The sequence below is a fragment of the Mytilus trossulus genome, chromosome 5 (assembly GCF_036588685.1).
Source record: "Mytilus trossulus isolate FHL-02 chromosome 5, PNRI_Mtr1.1.1.hap1, whole genome shotgun sequence".
NCBI classification, from domain to species: domain Eukaryota; kingdom Metazoa; phylum Mollusca; class Bivalvia; order Mytilida; family Mytilidae; genus Mytilus; species Mytilus trossulus.
Genome location: NC_086377.1, coordinates 67,453,426 through 67,478,764, shown reverse-complemented (window position 1 = coordinate 67,478,764; position 25,339 = coordinate 67,453,426). Strand labels below are relative to the sequence as shown.

The 25,339-nt window shown below is 31.2% G+C and overlaps 1 protein-coding gene across 10 annotated transcripts in view; it reads left to right on the top strand.

Moving 5' to 3' along the window:
* LOC134719107 (atrial natriuretic peptide receptor 1-like) overlaps positions 1-25,339 on the top strand; it is a 362,861-nt gene that overhangs the window by 245,258 nt on the left and 92,264 nt on the right. For 2 of the 10 annotated variants that reach the window (XM_063582073.1, XM_063582065.1), the window contains exon 1: positions 23,743-24,439. The exons of 6 other annotated variants lie outside the window; for them this stretch is intronic. In XM_063582073.1, the coding sequence (XP_063438143.1) occupies positions 23,758-24,439 (682 nt within the window). In that variant the 5' untranslated portion in view covers positions 23,743-23,757. Of the gene's footprint in view, positions 1-12,500; positions 13,937-23,742; positions 24,440-25,339 lie in introns of those variants that run through there. 2 more of the 10 variants (XM_063582068.1, XM_063582074.1) reach the window with 2 other exon arrangements.

Here is a 25,339-nt window from a genome sequence, read left to right as displayed (position 1 = left end):
GACGCTTCAAACAATATGTGTTAATCTGACATTTCATTTTGATTTTTTTTTAAAGTTTATATGTATTAGCAAATTAACAGTTTGACATTATGTTTGATACACCTTAACTAACCATCTGTTGACGCCGTGTAAGGGTCGTGTCGCACTCATACAGTACAATGTCAAAATAAATATGATTGACAGTACTGTAATTGTCAGTCTGTGGATTTTTCCAGTTTAAGGTTACAGAAAAAATAATCATAGCAATTGTAGAAAATATTCACGAGAACAATGGTCCAATCGTCATTTATATATAGTATATATATTGAATTTCCGTTCGTAAAACAGCGCTTTTGCACGATTGTTTATTTTTTTTCGCTTTTGATTTCCGCGTTATTTGTCACGTACTGTCTGTGATTTTTATTTAGTTTTAGTATGTTGGTACTCATATAGACTGCATTTCAAGGTCAAGGTTGAGGATCGAATTTTGGATGTCACAGTCTCCCTTTTTGTTGTTTTATTGTAAATAAGTTGACATTTCAGTCATAAAATTATAATGTGAGGTAAAAAATCCAAACAACATAATTTGTACTTACTAATGTTGCACAAGCTGTTTGAGAAAAAAATGACCATCTGCTGAAACGTTGTCAGGATCGTCTCTCAGTTATATTATATAATTGTTAAATCAATACATGTATGTTTCATATGTTAGAGTTTTTTTAAAGTTATTTGTGAAGCAAAATTTCAAATGCAAAATATAACAGTTTACCTGATTTTAGTTCATACAATTTTGGTATCTGTGAATTTTCTGATGTGTGATTTGTGAATGACGTCCTTTATCTTTCGGCTATCACATTGTGTGTCCTATTTATGTACTCTTCCACATACATGTATAATATGCCTCTAGTCAGGATTTTGACAGTTGTTATCCAATCGTTAAGTGTGTATGAGCTTTAGATTTTGCTATTTTCTTTATGAGAGACCATCAGTTTTGAACTTACCTCGGAGTTCGGTTTTTTGGTTGTTTGACTTTTTGATAAAATGTAATTGCAAAATGCAAACATTGAATGTTGTACAGTATGTTCCACATTTTTCTTCATAGAAAGAAAAATATATTACATTGATTCCTTTAATGACACTGTTTCCCCATTTTGTGGTTGTTGTTGGATTCGATCGGTGAATGAATTTCCGAACAAGAGTGCCGATCCCATTAAACACTTCTCACGGTTCCCTTTCCTGGTGTGATATCTGATATCAAAACATAATTGCTTTTGGTTTTGGATAGCCTGGTTTCGGAATGTTACAAATTAACGTATGGAAAAGCGGTCAAACAAAATGATATTATTCATTGGAGATTATGAAAAGTTTCAAGGTGACTAACACAAAGCAAATGATTTATAGTTTTGTTTTGTAAGGTTAACTTGTATGATACTATTCAACTTGGGATCTTCCTATGTCCCAATCAACTCTTTGACATTATAATGCTGCCACCAAGATGTATAAGTACTACTTCTCAAAAGTTTATCATACGAATGTCAGGATTGTTTGGGAAAAGTATAATAAAAAGAAGTAAGGTAACGACAACTTCTGAGGGTGGATGGTAATAACAATATAATAATGTTTTTACGATTTTACATTTTTTACTTCACATTCTTATTGCATTTTTTCTTTATTTCCTCACCTCATTTTATGTCCAGAATGTTCATTTTCATAATTAATTTCCTAATACTCCTCCTCTAACCTCTCAACAGAGAACAAGTTTATACTCGAACTTTTACTCCTTAATCTTTTGACTTTCAGTTTTGAGAATTTTACTGATGATGATGAGTCTTTTGTAGAACATCTGACGTAAATACAAAATTTTAATCTTGGTATGTATGAAGAGTTTATTTCCAACCATTGCCTCTGCTGGTGCAGTTTTTATTCCACCAGGCTATCACCAGCCCAGTAGTCAGCACTTCTGTGTTGACATGAATTATCATTTATATAGTCATAATTATAAATTAACTGTTAACAAAATTTTGAATTTTTGAAGTCCTAAGGCTTTTCTACCTCATGAATAGATTATCTTAGCTGTATTTGGTAAACGACTTTTTTGGTCCTTAATGCTCTTTAAGTTATTACTTTATTTGGCCTTTTTAACTTGTTTTGATTCGAGCGTCACTGTTAGGTCTTTTAAAACGCGCGCCTTGTATAAATACAAAATGTTAATCCTGGTATCTATGACGAGTTTATTTAAACACCAATCACGTGATGTCTTCAACGAAGAGAGCTGCAATACATCAAACAAATCTGAAGTAATGTTTTAGATATAAAAAAATAAATAGAAAAAAAAGTTAATGCAGTTTCCGTTTAGTTTCTGTGGTTAGGTGTTAGTAGGGAAAACGGTAGTATTTATTCTGCCATAGGCGACAATACTAACATTTTCTAAATTTACCAGTTTTTATAATAAAAACTTGGATAAAACAGTTATGTGTGGTGTTTGTGCTTGATTACTGTATTCTAAAAATTGAAGCCAAATAGTATCATGACCAATTTCCAATGGAGCTGGTTTATGTTATCCATGCCCACCGTCATTTTGCACCAAATTTATGAAAATTTGGAAGCCTTTTCAAATAATTCTCTAGAAAATATTTCAATAGGTTTTAAAATTTATATTGTAAATATACAAACTGCAGTTATTCATAGATAAATAAAAAAATATATTGTACCCTTACATCCAATCACAGCGCTCATAAGTTGACTTCCTTCACCTGTCTTGGGTACACAAAAGGCCAACCTAATGCTGGGAAAATGTAATACTACCGTTTTCCCTATACTGTGACACAAAGCTATAAAGAATTCTTATGACACCATCAATGCAATACTAGGTTATTGAGGAAACCTTGACTATAATTAATACTTGTATATCCCCATTACTTAAAGAAAAATGGATAATTTTATGTCCCCACCCCTAAATGCTGATTAACCTCTTTCTCTACTTCTTTCAGATAAGGCTAAACGAACAACCTGTTTCTAACTATATCTTATCTTATTTATGAATAATAATAAACATTTCCATTTAAACAAATAAAAATGACAATTCCATTCAATTTGTATACATTTTATCCAAAATTTACAACATAAGCACAAATTCAAGATTTGTCATACTAATCTCCATTCCATGCTTTAGTATATGCCATATTGTGGTTCAAAATTTCAGAGCTGGTTATAAAATCCATTTTTCTATCTTGAGATTATAAAAACAAGGATATTAGACCCTTAAAACATTAAATCTGCAAAATATTCAGCTGTAAAGTTGCCTTTGTTGCCTGTATTAATCTATGAAAAAGCTGAATTATGTCCCTTGAGAGTATTAAATTCCAACAAAAGTCCTTTCAAACAGTACAAAATGACAAATTGTATATGCCTGATATAAAAAAAGATAGAAACTACAAAATGAAGCACTATTGAAATATTTGCTGCATGAATTGCCAACAATGTGAGCAATTCTTTACACAGGAGAGTCTAAATTCTATCTAAATTTAGCCCCCAGTGGGCCTCTTTTTTTCTTAGATGAACAATTCTAACAGTGAAAATGCTTCTAGTATGACCAAATACTGTCTTACTATATAAACAGTACAAACTTAACCAGACAATATCCAATTTTAATAGATTGTGTCAAGGGAAATACCCAATTTATACATTTAGGGAATTATACAGCAAAAAAGGCAAATATTTCATTTAAAAATATATGTCGCGACTTAGAATCTGGGTTTTCAAATTGAATTAATCATTGCGAATGGTGAAAACGAATACAAAAGAACAATAGTTTGGTGCAGTGTATACAATACAGTTAATATTGACACCCTAGAATAAAGTTGTATATCAGTACCCATCAATTTGACTTATTATGATGACTCAGCACTTTTCTCAATACTGTACTGTCCTCAGATAAAAATTTCTATTCTTTGTGATAAAAATCAAATGTTCTTATCAAATGCTTCAAAATAGTATAATATGACTGAAGTCTGATTGATTTTGATTTCCCTTGCTATCTTGAGTATAGGGAAAACGGTAGTATTTATTCTGCCATAGGCGACAATACTAACATTTTCTAAATTTACCAGTTTTTATAATAAAAACTTGGATAAAACAGTTATGTGTGGTGTTTGTGCTTGATTACTGTATTCTAAAAATTGAAGCCAAATAGTATCATGACCAATTTCCAATGGAGCTGGTTTATGTTATCCATGCCCACCGTCATTTTGCACCAAATTTATGAAAATTTGGAAGCCTTTTCAAATAATTCTCTAGAAAATATTTCAATAGGTTTTAAAATTTATATTGTAAATATACAAACTGCAGTTATTCATAGATAAATAAAAAAATATATTGTACCCTTACATCCAATCACAGCGCTCATAAGTTGACTTCCTTCACCTGTCTTGGGTACACAAAAGGCCAACCTAATGCTGGGAAAATGTAATACTACCGTTTTCCCTAGTAATTGAAGCCTTTGCATGCAGTTTTATAATTGAGCTTTTATAAAACAGATGTAATCTTATTTCCCGGAAAACATCAAATAGTTATGACAAATGCAGGCATATGTTTGTCAGTTAATTTACAAATGGTACCCGAAATAAAATTGCACAAAATCGATAATTAGACGTCTCAAGTCTTGCTGACTGTCTCCATTGAGCAAGTTCATTTATTCATTAAAGAGATTTGGGTTGTGTAAACCAGTTCTTTTCAAAGAATAAATTATTTCCATTCCCGGGGTTTTGTTGCTTTAATGATAATATTTTCTTTCTTTCATTCCTTTATTTTTGCATTTTATCTTGAAAACTATGAAAGATAAATAGAAACTTTAAAAAAGAAAAATGATCACAAAGATAAGACCTTCAAACATGACTAAAATTGTCACTTACAAATGTCATTTTTTCAATGATGACATATACTAAAAAGTGTCTATTGATAAAGATGCAGGTCATCGACTTAGGCTCTCTAGAGCGTCTTTCTTTGTTATCTTTCTCAACTAAGCGGTCGATCATTACCCTTTTATTTCTGAAGTTGAATGATCTACTATATGGCTTAGAGATATAAAGAAAAGGAAACTGAAAAGTTCAGTTATGTAAAACAGACTCCATTTTGGAAATTCTTCACAAAACACTTTTCATTTTACTATGGTTTTGTATTTGTTTAATCGACTTTTATTATTTTCAATTTTTGTTATATTTTATCGTTTCTTTTTACCTTTTTTACTTTTCAAATTATCGTAGGATCTTGGCGGGGTTAACAGAATAGAGAGAGAAAATAGCAAAACGAAAAAGAGTTGAGAACAATTGATATCCGTTGCCTCCTTATTCACCGATGTAGTCATCATGATGATATCTATGCAAGAGTGTATAGATGAAATTTTCTGTTAGAAGAACATTGCAACGGAAATAAATAAAAAATATTCAATTTTGACTAAAGAAAATAAGTGTGGAAGACCCTCATTGATGACCCTCAGAAAGGTTCACCCAGGACACTTAACCTTAGTTCGGAACATTTTGATTCTATTGATGACCAGGATGTGTGTAATTTTTCTCAAATATTTAACTGCTATAATCCTCTATTGACAGCACGTACTAGTTACCTGAAGGTTTCCTCAATAGAATCCTCTATTCACAGCACGTACTAGTTACCTGAAGGTTTCCTCAATAGAATACTCTATTCACAGCACGTACTAGTTACCTGGAGGTTTCCTCAATAGAATCCTCTATTCACAGCACGTACTAGTTACCTGAAGGTTTCCTCAATAGAATACTCTAATACGGATATTTAACTGCTATAATCCTCTATTCACAGCACGTACTAGTTACCTGAAGGTTTCCTCAATAGAATCCTCTATTCACAGCACGTACTAGTTACCTGAAGGTTTCCTCAATAGAATCCTCTATTCACAGCACGTACTAGTTACCTGAAGGTTTCCTCAATAGAATCCTCTATTCACAGCACGTACTAGTTACCTGAAGGTTTCCTCAATAGAATCCTCTATTCACAGCACGTACTAGTTACCTGAAGGTTTCCTCAATAGAATCCTCTATTCACAGCACGTACTAGTTACCTGAAGGTTTCCTCAATAGAATCCTCTATTCACAGCACGTACTAGTTACCTGAAGGTTTCCTCAATAGAATACTCTAATACGGATGATCGTATTTGACTTTCCAACTTTTAATAAAAAAAAGAATATTGATCAATTTGTTTCTTTCTTTCGTTTTTAATGATGACCTGCTGAGATGGGCGTATTTCTTTCAAACTCATCTTGTACTAAAAATTATTAACATTTAATTTTATAGAAAAATATAGAAAGAAAAGTACTGGTATGGTTTCTTTGGCTATTTAAAACCATTTTCGGCGATTATACAACTTTTCTAATATATTTGAATATTACAATTCCTTTGATGTGGGTTTTACTCTTTCCCAAAGTTCATGTTTTGAAGTTTATCAGGTTCATAATTTCCCTAATCTCCATACCGCCTCGGTGGTCTCCCGATAGTGATCTGCATCCAATTGCACTAAAGCTGTGTATGCCCACAACAAAACAAGGCACACATTTAATGAAACTATGCATATACACGTGTCAGCATGTTTTTCGTGTATTGAAAGCTTTCTTCAAATGATTAAGGTTTGTTTATCGGGCTTAAAAGAATTGGATACATATCGAACAACGAGCACTTGATATGGCCAATAAAAAATAAATTAAATTTGACAACAAGAATACATAAAATGTAACATGTAACCAATACGACTAAATCGGAAATGGACAAAAAATAACTCCTGTATCTTAAGTGGATACAGTCTGGGCAACTACCTTGACACTTAAAGTTTAATTCAAATACCATTTAAAAAGTCCGTTGAACTGTATAAAACACATTTTATATAATTCCTTGAATATAATTAAATTTTATAAACAATAATAGGCTGATCGTACGCGTTTAAGTACTCTTTTTATCACTTTTCATATATTCCTGATATGCATTTGGGGTAGCTTTATTTTATGCTTTATGACTTGGCAACGTAAGGGTAAAAGGGCTTCTCTTTATGACAGGTTTGAATAAATCTTTACAAAACCATAACAAAGATGTTTGCAATGCAATGTTAACGTCAATTATGTAACTCTCTCCATCTGTAAAGAGAGTTGTGGTCAGTTTCATTCAGTTTATTTTAATCACTGCATGTCCAGTGCCAACTTTCTCAACCTTTTAATTGTTCAGTAATACATTTTTTTTTATACTATATTTTAATTTGGCATTGGTTAATATTGGTTGATCTCAATATTAAATATATTTTCTTTCATACAAGTAATAGTGCTATTTAGATTATAGGTATTCCGTTTGAACACAATTATTTTTAATTTTCTGATTTCAAACGAGATGTTTGACAAGTTAAAAAATAAGATCTATTTAATCAGATATCTTTAGTGATTAGAGAGATTTTTGCAATGTCCAAAATAGAACATGTTTTATTGTGGCCGAAAGCGACCTTTGGGAAGTGAAGATTCTATTATCACTGAAACACATTAGTGAGAACGTTATATCATTAACCATAATGTACAGAATCATTGTTTCTACGAAAATAAAATGACAAACGTCTACAGGCTAAACACGTCGTCCAAGTCAACTAATCTGATCTTAATTAACGGGAAATATCATACTCTTGAATTAGCAAAAACAATGTGAGGAATAGAACTCACAAATAAGCAGCATTTAACTCAGCTTTTACTGATTAATCAATGTTCGGAAACCACTTGATTCTTACTTTTAGTGGACCAAAATGTATCATGTTTTTGAATCTTGTTCGTTTGTAATCTCGATGAGTAGAATACCAATACCGTAAACAATAACCCTCGCAGTTACTGAAAGCGTGATCATTATAATTCACTTCTTAATATGATAATATCAATCCGTACTAAAAGTCCTAATGAGTCAATGTTTTCAACATTTATATAGCTTGTAATACTATTGCAAGTGATATTGATCTAGAATTCACCATGTGCTGTAAGTTTTGGCATTAAATTTGAAGTTAACATTGAACACGTTTCAATTGTCCGTAATGGAGACAAGATAAACCAATATTTTAGTTAAGTCTCATTTTATGATTTTATGCAACGTACTCAAAATTTACACAATGAAGATATTAAACAAATAAGTTCCATTCTCAAATGAAATATGAAAGAATATCTTTAGTGACGATTGTTCTGTCGAGATAGATTAAGTGTTGATCCACGATTAAACAATCGAGGACGATTGGAAATTGCTACACTCTACCCTTAATAGGGCAAGTTATTAATTATACATTTACTTATGTTGATAGTGAATTGCCGGTTATTGGAATTTTTACTACTTTATTTATACTGTTTGTTAAGTTTTCAAATCAATTTAATGCCGTTTTATGTATTCGAAATTCGATGGTGTCAGAAATAATTACAGTTTATTTTATTTAATATCTCTACAAAAAGATGTATGATCAGTTTCTATATATTTAATATCCATATACCCTTTTCAAATAGTTAAAACATTTCTAGATTTTCTAAACATGTCAATACTTTAATTTCAAAAATTGAACTGTATTATTTATTAGCAAAACATGCTTAATGAAGCTTTGGTTTGGGGATTGCACAGTTGAATTGGCTTAAATAATCCCTGATTTACATCATATATAATTTGATTTAATTAGTATTGACGTTCATTCTATTAAAAGAGGAATAATTGAAAGTTTTGAATGTAGACACATTGCCAAAACGCATATCATAAAGATAAAGTTACTACACAACCAAAGCAATGTTTGTTAAAGAAATAATCTAATAAGCAAATAACAAATTTAACACATCTTCCTTTATTCTGACAATTAATTGAACAATTATATTTACAAGTTAAAAGTATATCTAGCATTATTGCATATTTTTATAATTAAATTAGAATAAACTAAATAGATTGATTTTCCCACATGTCTACTTAAAATGGACGTACAGATACTTTCTTGAAAAAATCCATGTACCTAGTTTGAGAAGTGAAAATGTCATTTAATTTTTTACATAAAAATTAAAATACAATTTAAAAAAATGAGTTTTAAAGTTCATGGGATTCCTTGGGGCTTTGTTCTTTAACCTTAGTTTTTTTTCCTTGAAATGTGAAAAAAAAGTAAAATCACAAAAATACTGAACTCAGAGGAAAATCAATTTAAAAAGTCCATAATCACATGGCAAAATCAAAAAACAAAACGCATCAAAAACGAATGGACAAGAACTGTCATACTCCTGACTTGGTACAGACATTTTCAAATGTAGAAAATGGTGGATTAAACCTGGTTCTATAGCGCTAACCCTCTCACTTTAATAACAGTCTCATCAAATTCCGCTACATTTACATGATGCGTTAAACAAACAGTCACAATTAATAAACATCAGTAAACAGTTATTAGCTTTTGCGTTCATTATATTACTAATTCATTAAGAAATGTTGGTCAGCCTGAGTGCGGTTGTCATATTTGGCAGATGGAAACGAAATATTCTTTTTATATGTAATTAACAAGACGAGATACAATCGCATGTTCTTCCATAATTTGATCGGAATATACACTTCAGCTAAGTTTTTCTTATTCATATAAATCCGTCCATTGTTGGGGTGTAACTATTATCTTATAATCGATGGACAACATTGATAGTGTCGGGTATCCATGGCTTATTTTGGACATGGTATTTCTTTTCTTACATATCTTTGAATTGAACAAACAAGGACTTGGCGGAATTTGATAAGACTGTCATATATTAGTGTGAGATTTAGCACTGTAAAAACAAGGTTCAATCCACCATTTTCTACATTTGAAAATTCCTTAACCAAGTCAGAAATATGACAGTTGTTAACCATCAGTTTGATGTGTTTTATCATTTGATTATGCCATTTGATAAGTGACTGTCCGATTTGAATTTTCCTCAGAGTTCAGTATTTTTGTGATTTTACTTCTTATGTAATGTTTTCAGTGTTTGTAATCGATACTTCTATATTTTCAAAGTAAATTTTTGTGGATCATAGTAGTTTTCCATGGTAGGTAGATTAAAATCGTCAATAAGTCAAAATGACATTCCCACTAAAGCGTTGATGTGTATCTCGTATCATGACAATGTCTAAAGCTAAAAGACAATATGAGCAAAATTAAACACAGTCACTAAATCAATGTGTGATGACACCTATTCCATTAAGAAGGTCTGAACATTTCCATTATATTGAAGTTAAACAATTCTGCGTGTTCCGTGCGAGGAATAAGTATACATATTTAGTATTGAACATAGTAGTATTGCATCACAAACACGTGTATTTTTTTGTAAGTGTACTAATAAAGCATATTTTTTTTTAAAGTATAGCCCTCTATTTTACAAATAGTTATTTTAAATGTAAAAGTTGTGTGACGCTGTATTGTTTTTCTTTTTTCAGTGACTCTTCCTAGAAAACCTTGATTACAACAATTTGCATAAATTTCATATTTTGGTAAACTGTTGCCTCATTGTAATCCCTTTCAAATCTCCTTATTTGAACATTTATACAATGTTTATTTCTGTATATTATGCCATTAGCAACTTTCGGAATGTGAATTTTATTCTTCTTATACACCTATGTCACTAATAACTTGAACGAAGAGACTATGCTTGACTAATGGGAAAGAATACAACGAAAGTCTACAGGGCATAAGAGACACACAGCAGCTAATGGAGTTATTTTCACATGGTAAATTAGCGTTAAAAGGTGTAATTTACAATTAGTTCCAAATGCATCGTATCAATCATAAAAATAGAAAAATATTTAACAAAATCTAACACCGTCAGATGTAATGTATTCACCACTAAAACGTTTAGCTGATGTTGTATTCAGAATCACTGCTCAATTGGAAAAAGTGATTACGGATAAAAACATGAATATTGAAACATGATTGTACTTCGAGGTGTCGATATTTGAAAATTATTCTTTGACGAGGAGAGTTACGTTTAATAATAAAAGGAGATTGACGATATTACAGTTGTATGAATTTGTATTATTGACTAATAATATAACGTGTGTAACATATATGAAACACACAGTTTTCTATTTCCTGGGTGATTGTTTGTTTGGAAATTAAAGTGTTAACAATGGTCAGTCATACTGACAACCATTCACAGACACATTCCAGATAGTGCTAACCACTTCAAATCGGAGTAGTATGTACTGTCAATAGACATTACTGATGCTTCACACTTTAGACAATTTTAGGGAATACTAAATCTACGAGTTGTAAGCAAGAAAGCAGTCAATGAGTAATTCTTGACACTTTTGGAAAGGAGACACTAATTATTTTACGGAATTCTAATATCTACAAGTCTACAGTCAGATATTAATCCTATTGACATTTGTACCGAGGGTTGAAACATGATAATTTGATGAACTTTATGAATTGGACATATTAACTGGTAGATTAACTGGGCATTGGAATTGTATGAATGGACGATACTCAGATATATGTATACTTCATAGGCATGGACCGCGTAGTGATACATATGGAATCTCTTAATTTATAACTTAGGTTTTGACCATGTTATGACAAATCTTTTAAGGTTAGTTAGTGTATCAGTTAAAGACCTTGAGTAAAATTTCTTTTTATGAATAACAATATTTGAAAATTTTTAAACATTTTCGTTTTAATTAAATATTCCAAATTAATAAACGATGAAGGTCAAACTTGCGACACATATTGCTCATCTCGTAAAGAATTTTTTTTTAACTAGATAATGTATTGCTGAAAATATTTGCAATGTTGCGTCCAGGGAACATTAAAAGAAACATTTTCTGCATACAAAAATAAATAAAATGTGAATCTGTATTTAATTGAAATCCATCTTCAACAATTTTCTTAAGAATTTATTACGGAAAATTATTCACTGCATTGGTAACTGTCATCAGATTTTACGTTTAACATGTGTGCAGTTTCAATCGGATTAGTTATTGAACATTCGTCATGTTAATTTCACTGTATATATATATTTATATATCTGATCGATGTACATGCAACAGGTGAATTTGTACACTTTATAGACTTTTGTATAACAACATACAAGAAAAAAAGTGAGATAAACATTCGTATTTAATACAGTGGTTAATTCAATGGCGAAACGATACAAGATAAAGTGTTTCAAAATAGGATACCTAATGGAATTCTAAGTTAAAAGAAGAAATCGCGTTAAAAAAAAATTCAAAGTATTTATAGATAGAAATACAAATTTAGTTTGAATACTGCTGAAATATCGTTAGAAATAGAGCAACGATCAAGATACTTTGCCGAAAAAAATATAAAAAAATAGTTATATTTTCGATATATTTTCATGAACGATAATTAACAATATATTCAAGTGATTACAAAACACGTATGTCATTTTAAAGAACTGACACCTATTATTTATTTAAAGGAATCAAAGTCTTGATTTTTTTATTGCATTTGTCACATATGGATACAAAGCTGATATCGGAATCAGTTATAGTGTTACATTGCGAAGATGAGCACTGGTTCTTTAAATTTCTGAATCCCTTGAAACATTAATGTGAAAGACCTATCTGAAATAGTGTCTCAATAGGACTTCATTGATTCTTGAAATATGCCATCGACATTGGATTTATTGAATACATAATTTGGAAATAAACAATTAAGTTATGAATATTGTAAGAGGAATGGGAACGTTTGACCACAGAGGCATTAAAGTTATAAGCAGCCGCCATTTTATATTCACTTTTAATTGACTTCACTAATTTTGTTGAAATCTACATAATAAATAGTATTAAATGCAATCTATAGATACTAATGCTAGCGGGAAAAGAGAATTGGAATGGAATTTCTTCGCCTTCTAATTCGTATAATTGATAGATCTGTGGATACTACGTCGACATTTATGATTCGGCGAACCACGTTTGAAAATAAAATGCACCCGGGAAAATATGTATAAACAGATGTTATGATATGTGTAGCTATTCAAATTTTACTTGTAATGAAATCATTGGAATACTTAACCATATATAGAAAGCAACGCACAAATAGACTATTTCTATATCCTTTTGGTTGTTATGTATGAATTTTAAATATGGAAATTCTATAATTTGTTGTGTAAAGCGCTAATTAAAAGACAATTTTGTAACCGTTGAAGATATAATATTGCGGGAGAGTTGCACATAAATACTACGACAATTTTATCAATACATAATACTGTATATGTTGAAGGATATTTATAAGTCATTATGGTGACATATATTTTCACGCTTTTACTTATTGTTCGCAATTTTTTCATAATTTTCACACTTGAACCTGTGAAATTGGGAATACTATTACCTTCGAACAGTAATTTCCCATTTAGTGTAGCGAAAGTTATACCAGCAATAGATCTAGCTCTTGTTCAAGTGAATAAAAGTGGTCTTTTACCGAATCATATTTTAATCAAAAACGTCCGAGACTCTAACTGTTCGGAAACTATCGGGCCACTGGAGGCTATAGACCTTTATGTTAAAAGGGAGGTTAATGTATTCATTGGACCAGTCTGTGATTATGCAGTGGCGCCGGTTGCTAGATTTGCACCTTACTGGTCAATACCTGTGATAAGCGCTGGCGCGCCAGTAAAGGCTTTTGACGATAAGAGTGAATATAAGACATTAACGAGAATTCAAGGTTCTTATGGAAAAAATGCCGACTTTCTTTGGGAAATTACAAGAACGTTTAATTGGTCAACTATTGGTTTACTATTCAACGACAACCACAAAGTAGAAATGGGTAAAACTGACAATTTTTTTACAATGGAGCCGATTTACCACATGTTCAAGGAGAAGACCGGATACGAACCGTATTTTAAAGCGTTTGATGAGAAGTACCCTCTCACCTATGATATTGAGGACCTGCTTAACAAGGCGTCAATGAACGCCAGAAGTAAGATTTTCATTATTTTAATGCAATGTGTTATAATTATTGTTTCCCTTATTATTGTTTACACTTCTCAGTAACAAGAACAAAGGAACCCGCCTTTTTCAAAAGCGTTACTACTTTTATAGTTGAATTGTTTCCCTCGGTTTTGGTTAGTAACTCTGATTTTTTTTTTCAATAGAATTAAGAGTTTTGACCACCGGTATAAAATTGTTGCCTTTATTTACTTATGAAAGAGTAATATCCCTTAACTTCGGGGTTACAATGAGACTTATTGACTTATAGTACACTCTTGCTGCGGTGATATTTAATCAGGTAGGAACATGTCTAAAGAACACTCTACTTAAGCTTAAATAGTCAGATAGTAAAATGGCAATTATAAATCTAGACTGCATATATTGTGCAAAAACTTATTCTGTCGATTGAAAATCATTATACCCCCCCCTTTTTTTTTGTTGATGCTATGCAATGTAAACGCATTTGTTATAATCATATGAATACGCGTAGCCCAAAGGTCCGCACTCGCATCTATTTAACTTAAACATTAAGGAGAATGCAAATGTATTCCGAATAAGCTGTTCGAAAAACAAATTAGTAAGTGCAATGTTAAACCACAAAGCCAAAGGCGGAACTATTTGTTCTTTATATAAATACCATAATTTTGCATTATATCAATGTTTGTTTCTGAATTTTAAGTAACTGTATCAGATGTAAACTGTGTAAAATTTCCAATAATTTAAGGAATTTATTCAATGAAAATTCAATTATCAAATAAAATAATAATATTTAAGTAAAAAAAAGACATGGTAAGAATTCGTCATAAACTTTTATTATTTTAGCACTTCACTATAAATTCAGAATTTACTACATTCATGCAGACACATATTGCCAATCTTCTACTAGTAATACGATTAAAGATTAATAAATGTTATTCCTTTTACACGCTATTTTAGACTATATCAAACACTATTTGTAATACGAGAACTGATGGGTTTTTTTCGTTGAACTTTTTGCTCTTTGCCTGAATCCGATGTCTAATTCCGAAATTGACGAATTCAATATTCACCTCTGAGATGTACAAATCTTGCAGGAATAGGGGGGGTCTCTTCCTATATAAAGGTACATATGTGCCGCTGGAATGGGTCCCTTTTTTGATCCGTCAAATATATCAATGGGGTGCAATTTTACCGAGGAAATATATCAATAGGTAGTTACCTCATTGATGACTGTGTAATAACAGATATTCAGTGGCCAATTGTGTTCGATGTGAGCCAAGGCTCCGTGTTCAAAGCTGTACATTGACCTATAATGGTCTACTTTTATAAATTGTTATTTGATTGGAGAGTGGTCTCATTGGCCCTCACACCACATCTTCATATATCTATGAACGTATTTCGCAATAACCGAATTAACATCACATTATGATACGCTTAGCAAATCTTCAATTCTGAACGTTCACATTTCGTAAGGACGGATTTAATAATAATTCTAAAATGTAAAAATTACACAGATAATCAATGAAAAATCACATCTGACAACATATATTTACTTCAAGGAAACAGTATGAAAGGAACATGCACAATCATAGAAAGATTTTTTGTATATACATTTCATTTCTTGAATGTGTACACATTCGTTTTAATGATTCAATAATAATCCAATTCAATTATCAATTTTAAATAACGATGCTCTCCTATTGCAATTGCATATCCTATGATATCAATGATTTATAGTATAGTACTATTTTGTTAACATTGTAAACGTTTAATATTTCACAAGATATACTGTACTTGTACATGCGGTGCAGGCGTTTATTTTTTATATTGGTCAATTAATCTCAGAACTCCTTTGTCTGATTGTCAGACAAAAGACAAGACGTTTATGACTACACACAATATAACAATAGTATAAACTATCTATATGATATTTGTCAAGAAAAACAGACAAAGCAAATTAGATTTACTTATAGTTAATTAAGTAATCTGCGGCTTGTTAGTGTTCTCAGAAGATTTGTTTCTTATGTAATCTATTTCTTCGCTTTTTCTCTCGGGTACAATTTTACCAATGATGAATATAAATAAAGTAAGGTAGGATTAGTGCAGGTTTCAACATACGAACAAGTCTGTATATTGGCACTCGTACCACAGCTTCCTATATCTAAGTCTGTATATCTCCCTGTCTTCTATGTACCTTCTATTCTGTTTATGCAACAGACTAGTCGATAAGGTAACATGTCTGTATTCTAATCCTCAAAGTAGTCTGGGTATCCTCTTTATTGCTAAAATACCTTTCTATAAAAGTGTCTACAGGATAATAACACCAGTTCTTTGTCATTCTTATTCCTTTTTCTTTTAAATAAACTGGGTGCTCTCTATTTTTTGTAGTATTTCTCGGTCTTCTTCTTTTATTATCGGTAATCTGTTATTTTTTCCTGAAATTGAATTGGTGGGGGTAGCATACTACTACAAAATGTTGACACTAAAATATTAAGGGTATATAGGGAAGAAAAATAAGAAAAAAGAGAAATGTGTGGAATATAAAAAAATACTCAAATTAAATAAAAATCGAATTTTGAACAAACGTTGTGGAAAACTATGTTCAGACATGTTAATTTGAATGCGCTGCAAGGAATTCAATCTGATAATGGTCCATATCTGAATTAATATACTTCAATTTCGCTCTTGTAACCAGACTACTCCTTTCTTATAAAGGTTTTCAACAAAAAGTACTTTGGCGTTTAAACAATACTTAAATTGGGTGAAACATATTTTTCCTAAAAGCCAAATGAAAATTCAATTACTCTGCATAAATAGCAACATTGTTCTACAGTCTCAATCATTGTCTTATAAATGTATGGACTTTGGAATTAGAATGTTAAAATTAATGTTAGGTAATAAATAATATAGCTATAGCATTTACTTTTATAAATTGTGACTTGGATTGAGAGTTGTCTCATTGGCACTCATACCACTTCTTCCTATATCCATGTCAGTAGACCTTCAAATGTATTTCTACCAAACTCATGGTACACACAGTTATGTATTGCCAGATTTGGAGTGTGGTTCATCACTTGTATGCTCCTTACACGTTTAGTCTATCCCATATCAGTTGTAGTTTTGATGTTAGTCTTTGGTTTTTTTTCCATTTATATGGAGTTCTGGTTGTTAATTGTTTATAGGATACAGTGTAGTGCCCAAAGTTTTCATTCCTGTTATAATTTGTTATGTATTATATGGATCATTCATTTAGAGGAGAAGACACTCAGTTGTTAACCATTCGTTTGATGTGTTTGCGTGTTTAATTTTGCTATTTGATCACGGACGTTCCGTTTTGAATTTTCCGTGGAGTTCGGTTTTTTTTTTTGTGATTTTACTTTTTTCTTTACTCTTTTGTGAAGTAAACAACTAACACCAGGTATTATGTAGGTATTTAGAGAAAAGGGTCTTGTTTATGCAGAGAATCTTAATTATTCTGTATTGTTCAAATGTTATATTGTTTTGAATGATAAAAGAGATCATATCACTTCACTAGTTTTTCTCTTATACTCTCGATGCCACAAGGCAAATGAGTTTTGAGATAAATTGTTTAAATGCTTGAAAAAAATAATTTGTTATAGAAAGGGAATGAAAGTTTGTTTTAATGAGAAAAATAAGAATTTTGTCATTGTATGTATTATTAATGTTTAAAAACGTGTTTGTCCCCGTTGAGATAAAACAGAATATGCAGCCCTTAAAGACGAATGTTTGCCCTCTAAAGATAAACTGTTTATTAGAGACATATTTCATTAAAGTCAGAATTTGTCTGTCAACGTTATAACAAACAATGTAGATTTTTTAATTTCTTCAATAAAAGAATATTGATTTTTCTCAATTGTCTAATGTCTTTGAATGTATTTTATACGAACTATTGTATATTTCAAACATATTCATTTCAAATTTCAATAATAGATGGAACAACATTTTACTCCTTCAATGTTTACGATTACATCCGGGTAATCGAGACTCTTTATACATTGTAGTATGCGTGATGATTGGCCTTTCTTTTAAGCTACATTTTTTATGGAGGACATTTTTCAATAACTGTCTTCGAGACAGACTTAAATACCATTTGAACAAAATGTTTTCTAAGATTAATTATTCAAATGTCGATTAGTTGAGACATTTACAAAATGTATTTCACATAAAAGAACACGAAATGAAAGTTTCAAATGTAGACAACTATTTAGAAAGCGACAATCCCAGATACCTTGAGTGGCTAACGTCTGCAATATATGGGGATCTCAATGGGGTCTTAGTATCTGTATCATTGTATTTGTATGGAAAAGAAAAGTTAATTAGAAAGCGACCATCCCAGATACATTGAGTGGCTAACGTCTGAAATAAATGGGGATCTCAATGGGGTCTTAGTATCTGTATCAATTAATTTGTATTGAAAAGAAAAGCTTATTTAGAAAGCGACCATCCCAGATACCTTGAGAAGCTAACGCATGCAATGTATGAGGATATCAATGGGGTCTTAGTATCTGTATCATTTAACTTGTATTGGTAAAAGTTCACTTAGAAAGCGACCATCCCAGATACCTTGAGTGGCTAACGTCTGAAACAGATGGGGATCTCAATGGGGTCTTAGTATCTGTATCATTGTATTTGTATGGAAAAGAAAAGTTCATTTAGAAAGCGACCATCCCAGATACATTGAGTGGCTAACGTCTGAAATAAATGGGGATCTCAATGGCGTCTTAGTATCTGTATCAATTAATTTGTATTGAAAAGAAAAGCTCATTTAGAAAGCGACCATCCCAGATACCTTGAGAAGCTAACGCATGCAATGTATGAGGATATCAATAGGGTCTTAGTATCTGTATCATTTAACTTGTATTGGTAAAAGTTCACTTAGAAAGCGACCATCCCAGATACCTTGAGAAGCTAACGCATGCAATGTATGGGGATATCAATGGTCTTAGTATCTGTATCATTTAATTTGTATTGGTAAAAGTTCACTAAGAAAGCGACCATCTCAGATACCTTGAGAAGCTAACGTATGCAATGTATGGGATATCAATGGTCTTAGTATCTGTATCATTTAATTTGTATTGGTAAAAGTTCACTTAGAAAGCGACCATCTCAGATACCTTGAGTGGCTAACGTATGCAATTTATAGGTATCTCAATGAGCTCTTGATATCTGTATAATTGGATTTGTTTGGGAAAGAAAGGCCGAAGATAATATCAAACATTTCAAATTCATATTTTAAAAACGAACTGTCCATGACATGCAAAAAATGTAAAAACGACAAAAGGACAAATAACAACTACATTACATAAAAGACGACCCATACAAAAAATGGAGAACTATCGTAGGTGCTTATGGAGTGAAAGCATATCCTGCTCTACATGTGGCATTTACCTGTGTACCTTTTTTTATGTGGCTGTTTCTCTGATCTTAATATTGTACCTCTCCATTATTTTATTTCTTACATAACTTTCTGTTTTTTTCTCCTCTTTATCTTGTAATTCATCTCAAAAACTCAAAAAATTGCCAGAAACATGGTCATTCGTAAAACTTTAAATACATTGAAACATATCATATATGATTATGTATCTCAAATAAACCCGTTGATTTATTTAACATGATAAATTTATCTTCAGTATAAAAACAGTTTCAAAGGAACGGCAGTAAGATTCAATCTTGACTATGTACTTATTTTTACAATATGATTAGATATCACAAAGACTGTAGTTATTCTCATGTAATATTAGATATCACAAAGACTGTAGTTATTCTCATGTAATATTAGATGAAACATGCGAGGTAAAAAGTATTTTTTTTCTTTTTTGAAAATGTGTCAGTTGTTTTAATAATATTATATGAATTTAAATTGAGTGTGTCTATCCATAAAACTATACTCTGATAAAAAGTGCAAAATCCCACCTTTATCATTTCCGGGATCACGTCAGGGTTCTGTTGATTTGTTTGAAGTCTCTCTATATACATATGCTTCATATTAATGTATTTATTTTTAATTGCGATGTAGAAAAGTTGAAAATACGTGACAATTTCACACTTCCATGTTGTCTCTGAAATATACACAATCAAAACGTTTGACTGTTACATTATGCAAATCCACTGCTCTATTGGAAAAGTTGATTATGAATAAAGCTTGAATATTGAATATGATTGTATGTCGAAGGTGTTGATTTTCCATGTGATTAGTTACAGAGGGGAAGAGTTATATAATGAAGTATTCTACTCACAAGTTATATATATATTTTGGCTAAAGTTCCCCGAGGGTATCACCAGCCCAGTAGCCAGTACTTCGGTACTGGCATGAAAATACGGATTTTTTGTGTTATTAAAATTTGCTGTTACAAAATATTAGAAATGATTATAAATTAAGGAATGTATCTCCCTCATGCAAAGCTCTGATTCCTTTCACGAATTTGGCTATACTTTTTGGACCTTTTTGATTATAGCTCTTCATCTTTTATATATGCTTTGGATTTCAAATATTTTGGCCACGAGCATCACTGAAGAGACATTTATTGTCGAAATGCGCATCTGGTGCAACAAAATTGGTACCGTTGATTTTATTACTTTCAAATATTGACTTTGTATATTCAATACAAATTTTTTTAAATCCTGGTATCTATGATGAGTTTATCTACTATTTTGTATGTTCTAAATGTAATATGTATTTATGTTCATTGCGAACGGAATATATTGATACATGCTACTATCATTAGTTAACTTTTGGCATTGGTATAGAGACACCGACGCTAGTTTCGGAAGAAAACTGTCGTTTAGATGGGTATGTCTACTGTTCTGTCTTTTAAGAGGACACTACAGTGGGCAGAAACTCTGTATAATCCCTCATGATTTTACGTTTGAACCATATTCATTACAAGGTGTGTTTGACTCCGATTTAAATTGACTAGAATTGTCATTTTCGTAAGCCGATGGTTCTGTCTGGGTACCATATAACATTTAACACCAACAATCAAATTCATCTAAATAGTCCCCTGTGTCAAACAATAAGAGAAATGTTTCATTTGTTTTCCTGCATTATAAAAATTGTGAACAGTATAGCTTACATAATAAATCAGGCTTATGAATCGTGGTAGTGCATATGCTCATTCACTTAGGTAGTTAGATAGCCGTGGCATAATTTTTACAACACAGCGATACTGTCGGTCTATACGTGGACTAGGAACAAATAGGAATTTCAAAAATAGTAAATACACAAATACAGAAAATTTAATGGCTGTACCAAGTCAGGAAAATGACTGTTGTTATCCATTTGTTAGATGTGTTTCAGCTTTTGAGTTTGCCATTTGATTTTCCATAGTCCCCTGTGTCTACCATTTTGTATGTTCTAAATGTAATATGTATTTATGTTCGTTGCGAACGGAACTTTGATACATGCTACTATCATTAGTTAAACTTTTGGCATTGGTATAGAGACACCTACGATGTGATTGAATCTTGTTTGACACAGGAGACTATTTAAAATCAAATGGCAATTCTTTTTTGAATTGTTCTCGAAGTTCAGTATTTTTGTGATTTCACATTACAATGTATAAACACACGGATATGTTAAGAATAGAGTGAAATGATTTGGTTTGAACAAGGTTAATGGATTTATGTTTCATGGTTAATTTAAGTAATCAACTTAAAGAGGTTAGTAAACCAATGGTTTATATAACTGTTTGAAAAGAGGGGGAGGCATTTATCTAAGATTTTAAGTAGCATTAAAATTATGTGACACTCAGTCATTGTATGATTAGTTTATGCCAAGTCAGGAATATGACAGTTGTTGTTGTCCTTTTGTTTGATGTGTTTGAGTTTTTGATTTTGTCATTTGATTAGGGAATTCCGTTTTGAATTTTCCTCGTTTTCAGTATTTTTGTGAGTTTAGTTATTAAACAGTATTTATTATTAAACAAATTATAGGGTATGATTATAAATAGAAGTCAAATAACGGATTTCGAATCAAATTTGAAAAGTTTTAAAACATCCGTATCTTGTCTTAACATGCTTACACGAGATGATAATCGACTTAGTTCAGATTCCATGTCTTAAATCTAATAACCAAATACATTATTACTTTATTAATAAATGCTGTGGGTTTTCAATGCTAAAACTGTAAGTAATACGTAATACTTTGAATATTAAATCATCATCTCTGTTTGTTGATAAAATGAAATGAAAAATTCCCCACTAGGTATACATTTGTATATTTGATATATTCAAATGTATGTAAATCCCTTTGATTTATGTACATTCACACAATTTACTATAAATTGTAAACGATACAAAAAAAATAGAAGGGTATAACGACAGAAAAAAAGAAAGAAGAAGGTAAAATAGATTTGTATATGAATGACGCAGATTTCTGAATCGGTTACGTTTTAAAAACAAATAGTGAATACATAATGCAATATATTAAGCAAAACAGAAGCAAAATGTGTTCTTTAAAATAGTTTTCTTTATTGAATTATCAATTTGAAATAGACTTTCAGACAAATGAATATCTTCCAACAGCAAATGTCATCTTAAATTAGAATTCTGTCATTTCAAAAACACTTTTGAGCGAAGTAAAATTCAATTATGTTTGATACTATCAGAATCCATATTTCTTAATATTCTTTATTTTTCGTTTATATTGTTTTATTTGAAGTATTTCAGTCTTTTATCGTGTACTTTGTATTAACTTAAATTCAGAGTCCATATTTCTTAATATTCTTTATTTTTCGTTAATATTGTTTCATTGGAAACATTTCTGTCTTTTATCTTGTATTTGTATTAACTTTAATTTAATATAATGAAACTACGGATCAGCAAGATCTTTTGATCCCGATCGATAATTGGGACCACTTCATCAAGTTATTACATTTTGAAATTGATACGACTAAAATTAATTTTGATACCAGTTCTTCTTGAATTAATTAATAAAGATATCTACCATTTCAAAAGCCAGAGGGGGATTGTTTATGTAAAAGCATTAAGTAATTGATTTATGAATAGTATGCGGTCTCAACGGGGCTGTAACTTAAGATATGAATCAGTTAGCAAAAACACACTTTCTTGAAATTCTAAAGTAAGATGTTTTTGAATAAGTCCATGTATCTATAAGGGTGGTTTTTATTCTTCAAATATTGAAGAATTTTTTAAGGATAATTTGGATTAAAAATAAACCATTAATATTTCAGTTTGGTAACCTATGAGTAGAACACTGACGCTAGCATTAAGTAACGAACAACCGCCATTAAAGTATCCAACAACCGCCATCAAAGTTACTAACTATCGCTTTATAACCCACCTTTAATGGATTTAAGTAATTTGTTGAAAACGACATAATAAATAATAAATTACGCGCTATTTCAAAACTAATGCATCTGAGAAAAATGTGAATAAAGGTATAATTTAATCTCTTTATATAGCTAACAAGCCATGCAACTGACATTTGATTTGTTCGAATCGTTGGACAGCGTTCGGAAATAACAATCGAGATCCAAGTCAGACTTGAAATGTACAAAGAATACATAGTAATCTAACGGTTCTTCCTTCTTTAGTATTAAAGGTTCCAACTTGTTGCCGCATCAGTTAACAAATTCCAAACATGCTGAACCAGAAACGTGGAGAGGTAGTAATGTAGATATGATAATTGTTGGAATTCTATAAATATTGTTGTGCAAATAGCTAATTAAAAGACAATTTGGTTACCGATGAAAATGTGTTGAACCGCGGGATTAGAGTTATGCATAAGTAAGGCTGAGATCGTTTGATCAATATACTATTTGGTAAGCAAAGAAATATTTATGAATTATTATGGTGGTTTATTTTTTGATGTGCGTAGTTTTCAATCTTCAGTTTTTGATAGTTTTACCACTTGAACCTGTTAAATTAGGAATTTTATTACCGTCCGATGACCTCTATCCATTCAGTGTTAATAAGGTAATGCCTGCAATTGATTTAGCTATCGAAGAAGTAAACAGAACTCACCATTTACCAAACCACGTACTAATAAAAAATTTCCGAGACTCGAAATGTTCTGCAACTATCGGACCATTAGAGGCTATAGATCTCTATGTTAAAGGGGACGTAAATGTATTCATTGGACCAGTTTGCGATTATGCAGTGGCGCCTGTCGCTAGATTTGCGCCATCATGGTTAATGCCGGTGATAAGCGCTGGTGCGCCAGTCAAGGCATTCAACGATAAAAAGGGAGAATATAAAACATTAACTAGAATTCAGGGATCATACGGAAAAAATGCCGACTTTGTTTGGGCACTTACACGAACATTCAACTGGACGAGCATTGGTATGTTATTCAACGATAACCACAAAGTAGAGATGGGTAAAACGGACCATTTCTTCACCATGGAGCCGATATTTCACCTGTTCAAGGATAAAACCGGATATGAGCCTTTTTATGAATCGTTTGATGAAATGTATCCACTTACCTACGATATAGAGGAATTACTCACAAAAGCGTCAAAGTCAGCCAGAAGTAAGCCTTTTATTATTTTATTTTTGGCATTTGGGTTGCTGTCATATTTACATATTTGTTCATGGTTTTTAAAATATCTGCTTTTCATTTTAAAATTAGAATCTTATAATGGATACTTTCGTAATTTTTTTCCTTGAGCAATTATTTAGAATCACGTTTTTAGACGTCGTTACATGTACTGATGTAGCATATCTTTGTTCTAAATGTCTTTTATAAGACTAAGAGATATATGTGTTGAAGCGTTTGTGTTTATTACAATGTTCTTACTTTGTCTTGTAATGATATATGCCACTGGACGTAAAACAAACATTTATCAATCTAGTAATGATTAAGCCGTAAGACATATTACTAAACACACGTGTGGTCGTAGATAGATGTACAACATGCAGCAGGCAGGTTTTATTCAGATTGTTTCTTGCTCAAAAAATCTCAAATGAATATCTACAGAAGTAAATACAATTGTAGTTCTTCTGCGGTTTTAGGTTTATCGTTGCCGCGTCAAAACCCTGACATATTCATTTCAATTTTTTTTGGTAAAATATTTATTTAAAAAACTTTCAACATTTCAAATATATCTAATTCTTAAATTTAAAACTTGACACACATTTGTTGAATCGATTTAAAGTATGGCCCATCTGTACATTAGATCTGTTATATCTATACTGGTTAATGTCTGAGTGATTTACCAGGATCATTAAGTATATAAGTTTACCTATGCTTATTTATATACGTCTTAACTTAGACAGCTTGTTATCAAAACACTCATCTATGTTAAATTAATGATAATTTAATAGAAATAACACTAAAAAGAGTTTTTTTTCTTTTTGATTTTTTGCTCTCTTTGGTACACGGTTTCAGTCGAGTACTTTTATCGTGTTATTTTACAAACACCCTTTCTAC